Here is a 9,532-nt window from a genome sequence, read left to right on the forward strand (position 1 = left end):
ATCAAGGCAGCTGTCAGGGTCATTACTAAGATACATTTTACAGAAGAGGTGTTACTACAAAAAGAGGATTTAAAATACCCCTGAAAATGGATACAAATCTTGGGTGCTTGTGATATTGCACTATATTGCTGTGCAGGGGGAAAAAAGTGGTATTGAATATCTAAAGTATGTGACTGCCGCAAGGAAAGGCCAAGGTAATTGAGCCTAACCAATTATTTTTTCTAAACTTGCACTGTATCTAAATCACAGAATCTCTTACCCAGATGAGTAAGAGTCACCTTACCTTTCTAGAAATTAATTCTGCTGTGTCCTGTTGTCTTATGAGGGAAAGGTCTGCACTGTGAACAGATTACAAGCCTGGTAAATATCACCAGCTTAGTGTTACTTTCTGCGTTTTTTTCTCTACCTAAAATTCAGAAAAAAAAACATTTCAACGACAAAAATGTATTTATGTCAAAAATCCTGCCCTCTGGCTTTCCACGTGAGGACAAACCTGTTGAACTAAATGTGTCAGTAGAAGTTTGTGTGCTTTCTGTGGTAATTGGACTATGACAAGAAGAAAAAAGGATGTTGGTTTGTGCTTTTTTTTTTTTTTTGGGGGGGGGGGGGGTGTTTTTTTGGTTGTTTTGTCCTTTCTTTAGCTCTAAGTGCAGAGCAGCATCTGTTTATCACACAGTTCAGATGGCCACTATCTCCAACCACCGCATCGCTGGGTCAAGACACGATTTACTCAGAGGGTCACAAAATGTCACCACTTGCACCGCCCCGAGCCTTGCCCGCCAGCTGAGGCCAAATGCGAAGGAAAACCGATTCAACCCCAGCAGCGTCCCAGGGCCTTTCCCAGCAGAAATCCCGCCCGGCACGAATGGCACCAGGGCCATCCCAATGTCCTCTCCTCCGCCTTCAAGGTCACCCGAGCGTCCTGCGGTGACACCGGGAGCTGCTCCTCCCTCAGGGCCCGGGGAGCCTTTCCCGCCTCTGCATTCGGAGCAGGCTCCCGGCTCGGCTCTGAGGCATTTCCCAGCGCCATTTGCTGCTTTCCAATCGATTCTCATCTCCGAGCTCTGGCCATTCCCAGGGAAAAACCCCCAGGTAAACCTTTCCTGGAGGCCGGGCAGAGGGTGGCCACCTTTCTCCTTGCTGCAGGATGGACACGCGTACAACAACACCGCTCCAGTCCCCAAAACGCTTCGCGCCCCCTTTGCCGTGAAGATCCTCGGGGGCCGTGGGGAAGGAGGGGGAAGGGGAAGACCCCTCAGACGCCCCGCAGAAACCGCGGAGCGGCTGCGGGAGGGGAGACGGACGGCGGGAGCGCTGCTCCCGGGCCGCTCCTCACACCTGAGGCGATGGCAGCCGCCAGCCCACCCCGGAATGGGGATGGAGAGGGGGATGGGGATGGGAAAGGAGATGGAAATGGACATGGAGATGAGAGATGAAGATGGCGATGGGGCTGACGCATGCGCACCGCTCTCCGTCCATCCGGGCCACCGACACCCCCCCTCTCCCCGCAGCACCCGGAGGCGATGCGGGGCCGCGCACGCAGCCGCGTTCCCGCCGCTCCGCTCCTCCCGCCGCTCCCCGTTCCTCACGGCCGCCGGCGGGCACTGCGCGCTCCCGCTCCCTGTGCCGCGCCCTTTCTCCGCCGCTGCTGAGGGGATCCCCGCCGAGGAGCAGGAGGAGGAGGACGGTGAGCACATCCCTCCCCCTTTCCCACCGCCGGCCATCTGTTGCTTCCCCGTTCCCTCAGCCGCCCCTTGCCCGGGAGTCCCGTCCGGAGGAAGCGGGGGGGGGAGGCGGCGAGGCCCGGGCCCGCGGAGCAGCGATCAGCACCGCCCAGGACCTCTCAGCACCTCCCGGTGCTGGCGGAGGGCGCGGTGGGGCCTGGCCGAGCCCCCTCTCCCCCCCCCCCCCTCCCCGCCCCGGTCCCGGTCCCGGTCCCGGTCCCGGTCCCGCCGTGCGGCTGCTGCTCGAGCCCTCTGCGGCTGCCGGGCGGAGCGAAGTTGTTTTTTCCTTTAGCAGTTGCTCGTTAGGGCAGATCCCGCGGGTTTTGGGGTGTTTCTTCTTTTCAGAGCGGGGTTCTCCCTTCCCCCCCCCCACCTCCTGTCTGTCACATCCCGGGTTCTCTTTGGACTCGGGTGTTGCTTCCCCCCTTTCCCGTTCACTCCTCCGGGACAGATTTCTGGGGGTTTGCGAGCTTGAAGCTGAGTTTAGAAACTCCTGAGAGCAGGTTTGAATCTTCAGGTGGAAATTGGCGTTCCTACTTCTTGTATTCGGGGTTTTGGGGGAATCGATGCGATGTCAGCTGCTGGGTGCTGGGAAGGGGGTCCAGACGGTGGGAAGGTGAAAAAAAGAACTTAAAGCTGCGTTTCTGCGCTTCGCTTAAATTTCCGAAGGCCTCAAGCTTTGTAGGAAGTTGAAGAGTTTGGTTCTAGGTGTTTCCCAGGCAGCTGTCACTTGGTATTTAAATGATAAGCAGGTATTAATTCTCAGAACAAGGGACTTAGTGAAAGGTCTTATCCAAGTGGCTTTAGTTCTTGGCATCCATTTAGTCCTGCTGTGTAAGGCCATTTCATCTAAAAATCTAAGAAGGAGCAAGTGACCAACTACCATGCTAATGAGTGTTACACAGTGAATTTGCTTATGATTTTGAATTGTTTCTTGAAATTGATGATCACAACTTTTCGGTGATAGTAATAAGTTATTTGGCATTTGTACAGTTTCATTTGTCTCAGGCTGCCTTGTCAATAGGTATTTGTCACTTTGCCAAGGAGGTAAGAGAAGTAATTCCCTTTTTGCAGAGGGGAAACTGAAGCAGAGCAGTTAACTGTTGCTTTCTGATCATTGCACAGTAAAATATTTCGACCTCATCTGCTAAAATATCACTTCCCACGGTACTGTTTCCAGTAGCAATTAATTAACAATCATCCATTAGTTTTAGCTGTCTCATCCTTATGTCAGGGAAGCTCTTACGTATTCTTGCAGTAACCATGGTGTTTTGATAGTGATTTGTGTGAAAAACATCTGAAAAAAATACAGAATTATCTGTGTAGCTTCATGCTTAAAAACCTAGAGCTGTGATGCATTCTTAAAAGAAAAACAAACAGAATTGAAGTAGCTTTTATAGCTCAGTGCTTTCTATAGAAGCTTTTCAGGTTGTTTTTTTTTTATGCTAGCAATAAATACCATAGTATAAATTATATATATATATAAATTGTTGATTTTGCTGCTGAACTATTTCCTTCATTTTGACTATGATTGCTTCTCTCCCTGCAGACTGCTTGCAGGAATTCAAGGGAATAACTGCATTGTTTCCTGCAGCTTAATAATGTTCAAGTTTCTCCTCTTGCTCTTTAAAGGAGCAGGACAATTTGTGGTAATTCCATTTTTTTGCTGCTTGAGGAAAAAAAAATGAAACATTCTACTTCATGGTGTTTAAACTGTCTACTCCATGGGATGTTTAAACTGTCCCAGCTCTCCAGTCTCATTTACACACATCATTTGAGACCTGTTTCCTTTTTACAGGGCAGAAAGTGTCTTACACTGAAGCATTTTTGCTGCTGTATTTAAATGCTGCAACACGATGAACCCACACACAGTAAAACTTTAGGGCAGTGAGGGTTTGCTGTGTGAGTGGTAGGTGCACTCTGTGTTTTCAATCAGGATTCTTAAACTTCTACAAAAATCTGGATTCTTAATCTTCAGAAATCTGGAGAGCACCTCTTCTGTGCAGTAACCCATGCCTGGGCAGAATCAGATGTGTTTCACAGCACCACAAATTGCCGTTGAACAAAAAGCAGCATTTTCCACATAGCAAGGCTATTTATGGTCTAAATGTTTTACTGGGAAGATTTTTTTATGTGCTGAACAGAAGGCAGAAGCACCAGGGCTGTCATCTCAGCTCTGTCCTGCTCAGAGTTTGGTTTAATCCGTGTGCATTTTGAAGGTGGGTATACAGTGGTAGTTGTTGATTGCCTGTTTCACAGTGTAGGAACTGCAAGTTTAATTTTTTTTTTTAATTTTAAGATGCTAATGAGACAGTTTTGCTTACATCTGTTGATCTATTCATGCATCATCAAAATGGTAGTGACCTTGTAGCCATCACTTTATCTCTGTCTGCTTCATAGGTTATCAGAATTGTTTGATGTTATATAAATAAAATCCTAGAAGAAGGATCTTCTAGGATCCTCCCCACCCCAGGATCCTGGGGTGAGGAGGCTGCTGGCTTTATTCCTTTCTTTTTTTCTTCCCATCTTCTCTTACAGTAGATGAGGTTATCGGTGGTATCTGAGCTCCTGGTGTTTGTTTGCAAACATTTCAGTTTGTTATTGATCTCTCCAATTTCTATGTTATTTTAGCAAAGACCTTTTCTTAATTGTTTTGTTTACCTGGCTCTCATTCTTGCCTTTTTTTTACTACTTCATCTTTGTATGTTGTCACCTTTTCATTTATGAGATCACCCCATTCTGTTACACCAGACAGGCATGGAAGTCACAGGGATTTCTTTCCTTCAGAACATAAAATAGCAGATTGTGACAGAGTTTTAGAACCTCCTCATGCTGGATCTTTGAACTCAATTCTTTGAATTCCTTTGGCAAAGGAAGGAAGAACTGGGATTTTTTTTTTTATTATTTTTTTTTTTTCCTATAATGCATTCTTTATGTCTTTAAGTTGATATTTAGCAAGTGTCTTGACACTGTTTTGGTTTTGGGAATGGCAGATCCCTGCTAGGAACTGGAACATAAAGAGGACTTGCCTTGAGTGAACAATGCTCAGAGATACTATGAAGTCCTGGAGTGACAGCCAGTCAGACCTCTACAGCAGTGATCAAGAAGAAGAGGAACAGATGATTTTTGGAGAAAATGAAGATGATTTGGAAGAGATGATGGATTTAAGTGACTTGCCTACCTCTCTCTTTGCTTGCAGTGTTCATGAAGCAGTGTTTGAGGTACAGGAAGAAAAGGTAAGGTAGAGAGGGGCATATTGGGGGCATAGTATTAGTATAGATACAGATGGTGACCTTTTTTTGGGGGGGGATTTCAGTGTGCTGCTGCATATTGTGATTGGAGGGAAAAAAGCAGTCCAAAGTATTTAACTTTTAAGCTCTGATCAGAATGAGTGCAGTTACCAAAGAGCAGATAGTTCTACACTTCTCTGACATTTGGAATTTTTAATAGATACACAGTGCTTCTAACTGTGAAAAGCTCTTCTGATTTTGGTTTTTTTTCTTGGTCACTACCCAAGGTACAAAATCCAAGGACAGGTGTAAATAAAATCTAAAAGGAAATTGAAAGGCAAGAATTGTGTTAAAAGAGCATTGTAAATTTGCAGGGTGTGTGTTCTGACTTGAACACCTTTAAAGTGGCTTATAAAGACCTTGTAATAAACTAAATTTCCCTTAAGCACCCAGTACCTTAGTTTATGTAGAGTTTATGTAATATAAAAACTTACAGATTTTCATAGTATTTTTGGAGATGCTTGGGTGAAAGCCACGGGCAAGTACCAGGATTCCTGGTTTTATCTGCACTTTCAGTAACTGTCGCTGGGTGGCAGTTGGTGTGTGAAGTTCTCTGGTCACACCACTCCACTTGGAATTCAGATTTAGTGAGGAAGAGCAACACTGCAGCACTGGATCCAGACTTGGAAGTTGAGATAACCCAGAGAAGTTTGAAATTTGCAGGTTTAGAAGGTGATGAAGGACACTGAAATGACTTGGGAGAGGGAAATGTGCTTTCACTGAGTGAAAATGTTCATTTTGTGTTTGGAGATTCTTTGTACTTCATCTCTAGGAAAGATTTGAAGCACTTTTCACTGTCTACGATAATCAAGTTACATTCCAGTTGTTTAAAAGCTTTAGAAGAGTGAGGATAAACTTCAGCAATCCAGAGGCAGCAGCAAGAGCACGGATAGAACTGCATGAAACAGACTTCAGTGGAAAAAAGCTGAAGCTGTACTTTGCACAGGTATTGTGTTGTACATGTGCCCCTCTTTCTTCTTTGTTCCACATTTCCCCCTGAGTTGCATCTGTAGTGAACAATCTGAAGTTCCCTTCAGCCTCATTCTTCCCCACTGAGGGGTTATTTTCACTCATTGAGAAATTCAGGCTTTAGGGGATAACTTTGCTTTTCAGCTTGAGCTCACAGAGATAAATTGATGTGGAACAGTCCCTGAGTAGTGACAGAAATTATCTTCCCACATCCATAAACAGAACTGTGCTGAAAGAAAATCAGTGAATCCAAAGATTTCTGTAGTAGATGCTTGACAGATATGGTCTATTCATGCATCATCAAAATGGTAGTGATATATTCCTGATGGATTATATTCAAGATATGTTCTTGATGGATTAGCAGCTTCCACATGTCTCATGCAGCTGTGTTGTCAATATTTACACACACCAGTTTCTTCCCTGAAGGATTTCTCCAAGGTGTCACACCAAGAACTGACAAAAGCTCCAATACTTTTATTTTTAAAGCTAGGGTAAATTAAGCTTCACTGATACATGGGCATGAATTGTGGAAGTAAAGTAAAAAGAGAATTAATATTTGTCATCTTATTCTGTACCTCCTGGTTTTTGTCTTCAGGTGCAGGTATCCAGTGAAATAGGTGACAAGTCTTACCTCCTTCCTCCCCAACCTGTTAAACAGTTCCTGATATCACCACCTGCATCTCCACCAGTTGGATGGAAACAGAGTGAAGATGCAACTCCCCTGATAAACTATGACTTGCTTTGTGCTGTCTCCAAGTTGGGACCAGGTAGGAATAATGACCTGCTTTTGTTGTGCTCAAAACTTCAAGAATAGCTGTCAAGGCAGTTCATCCACTTATCTTTGGTTTTGTGAGAAGAAGCTGATGTCTTCAGTGCTCCACAAGACTTTTCTACAATACTTCTTCCCTCCCTTTAAATGTCAGTAAAAAAGTTGATTGTATTCCAAGTATAATATAATAGAAAAGGGGACTGTTTTAAAACTCTTGCCAGGTCTGGTGAAGCGTAGAAGTCGAGCAAATTAAAGATGAGGTGGGAATAAATTAATTTTTGATTGATTTACTGAAGGCATGAAGGAGTTTTTGAGATCCAAGTGGCTTAATGCTGTTCCTCGAGGCTATGCTCAGTGTGTCTTTTGTTTGATGCTCCTCAGGGGAGAAATATGAGCTTCATGCAGGAACAGAATCAACTCCTAGTGTAGTTGTCCATGTCTGTGAAAGTGAAACAGAAGAGGAAGATGAAATAAAAAATCCCAAACAGAAGATCCTGCAGACCAGGCGCCCAGAGCCACCTGCAACCATTCGGAGTGACCCAAAAGCCTTTGATTGTGCACTGGAGGTAGGGGGTGCCATGCACTGTTAAACTCTGTGATGCTCAAGGCAGTATCAAAGCCCAGACACTTCCTGAGTCCATGTGTTGATGTCTGTACTGCTGCTATATGTGATGTATAGCGACAACAGATTTTACTTGTAGTTGTCTCTCATGTTCAAGACTTTGGATGCCAATGCTCTGAAAAGCACTTTAATTTTAGGGACTAGTCCCCCAAGCGTAGCAAATCCACCTGACTTGAAGTAGTGAGAAATAGGAAGTCTGGTTGTGTTTTGTTTTGTTTTTTAAAGGTGTTACCCTTTTCTTTGTACTGTACAGTGTGATGTACCAAGTGCTGGAATAGTTTCTTTACTCACTGTCACAATTGGATTTAACAAAGTTCATTGTACAGCATTTAAAAGTTGATCTGTGCTGGTACAACAGCTTCCAGTTAATAGAGTGTTAAGTGCAAGCAAAACCTACTCCTTCTGCTAAAATTCCCCCTCAGCTAGTAATCTTCAGAGGTGAAGAATAATCTTTGCTTTTAGAAATGCCAAGTGTGTGTTTTTAATTTGACATGAGGCACAAATACATGTATGGAACTAAATTCCAGTAGTTTTGATGACTACACAGGGAATATAATACAGGAGGAAGAACTACAGGTGGCTGAGCAGACAGACTCCCCCTTGTCTCCAGCACTGCTGCTGCTGTGAGCTGTGAGGGTTCACCAAAAGGGACAAGGTGATGGTGCAGCAACAGGAACAATGGTTTTTGCACTGACACTTAATTAGGAGGGAATTATGCAGAGTGAAATATGGATTCAGCTATTAAATGTGTTGTCTCTGATCCTCTCTGAAACTGGAACAATTGTTCCTCTACAGTCCCAGAGATGGTCTTCATTTATAAATAAATCCAGTGACTGCTAAGTTATGATTCAGTTAATTAAAGAGATAAACATCTAGGGTTAACTTCTGACTTGTGCACCTAAACTTCTTCAGTCTGACAATCAGTTGCCTGGCTCAGGCAGTTTTTATGCAGTTTCAGCCCTCGTTTGCTGTTTCTCATTGCAACTTTTTCTGTGTGGCATCCTGTCTGTCTGACAGAGCATCTGCTGCTTCTGAGACCTGGATGCATCTTCTAAAATGCAGATCTTTTAATTTTGTAATCTTGTGTTAAGTGTTTTAGTAGGAGGAAAACAACCTCAGCATAATGACACAGGCACCGCTGCTTTGATGCTTTTTTATAATCAACCTTTTTTAGTGTAGACAGGTTCTTCTTTTTTCTATTAAAAAAAAAAATTATTTGTGAACAAACCAGGCTGCTGAAGTTTATATAAATAAATCACTCAGAAATTGGCCTTTTTCAAATTAATTTCAGCGTGTTTCAGTTCTACATGATGTGCTTATTGAATTTTTGAGTGTGTTTTCACTTGGTGAAAGGCAGAGAGAAACAGTAATGATGAATTTGCTTGGGCAGAGTAGTTTTCAACTCTGTGTTGTGCCAGCTCGTGATCCCTTCCTGCCACCAGCTTCAAGTTGCAAAATGGGATCCTGCAGGCAGGTCCTTGTTCCAGAGGCAGGAACAGAATACATGAAAAAAAGTAGGAAACTGGGTTTGTCTCCACAGGTGTGATATTTATGTATCTCTTCAGGTATGAAAATCACTCCAAGTCCAACTTCTCTGTCTCATTGCTTCACATTATTAAACAAAAACCAACAAAAGACTCTTCCATCGGGCTTGTGCATTTTAAAATTTCCAGAAGTCCATTTTGGATTTTCTGTGGTGTTTATATTTTGTCAGTGGTTCCGTTTCTACCCTGTTGTAGAAGTTGTGAGTAGGAGTAAGTGGAAAACCTTCAGAACAGTTTTATAAGGCAAATCAAGCAACTAGTGCTGTCAATGTATCTTGTGTAAAACGTGTAACAACTTGCATTCCAACATCTCTCATGGTTGTAAAGACATTTAAAATAAAAACAATGCAGTGCCATTCATGTTTTGGTTTGGTTTGTTTTTTAACTGTGTTCCACGTTGCCCCAAGTTTGATATATGAGTTTTCCAATGGTATTGTGTCATTGTGCAGTTGAGGGAACAGTCATTAATATAGTTTGTGGTTTTCCATAAGCAAATTACTGGAAAAATAGTGCTGAAGAAGTTCAACAGAAAAGAGCTGGGCTGAAGGAGGGACTGAGGAGGTTTTTGTGCTGGTTTTGGGTGCCTGTCACAGCACAGTTCTGTTGGGATGTTG

At 43.7% G+C, this 9,532-nt stretch overlaps 1 protein-coding gene across 1 annotated transcript; it reads left to right on the forward strand.

The window, feature by feature from the left end:
* Positions 1–2,772: 2,772 nt before the first annotated feature.
* On the forward strand, positions 2,773–9,278 carry RCAN3 (RCAN family member 3). The gene is made up of 5 exons (XM_071767688.1): positions 2,773–3,633; positions 4,718–4,960; positions 5,787–5,960; positions 6,579–6,750; positions 7,134–9,278. The coding sequence occupies exons 2-5, from the start codon at positions 4,766–4,768 to the stop codon at positions 7,340–7,342; spliced, it is 750 nt and encodes a 249-aa protein (XP_071623789.1). The 5' UTR covers positions 2,773–3,633; positions 4,718–4,765; the 3' UTR covers positions 7,343–9,278.
* Positions 9,279–9,532: the final 254 nt, after the last annotated feature.

This window comes from Heliangelus exortis, chromosome 24 (genome assembly GCF_036169615.1).
Source record: "Heliangelus exortis chromosome 24, bHelExo1.hap1, whole genome shotgun sequence".
NCBI classification, from domain to species: domain Eukaryota; kingdom Metazoa; phylum Chordata; class Aves; order Apodiformes; family Trochilidae; genus Heliangelus; species Heliangelus exortis.

Bases quoted from the DNA above. Each gene is read 5' to 3' on its own strand.
- RCAN3 (XM_071767688.1), top strand. From the start codon at position 4,766: ATGCTCAGAGATACTATGAAGTCCTGGAGTGACAGCCAGTCAGACCTC. The intron at 5,961-6,578 runs GTATTGTGTTGT...TTTTGTCTTCAG, and splicing joins TGAAGCTGTACTTTGCACAG to GTGCAGGTATCCAGTGAAAT. The intron at 6,751-7,133 runs GTAGGAATAATG...GATGCTCCTCAG, and splicing joins TGTCTCCAAGTTGGGACCAG to GGGAGAAATATGAGCTTCAT.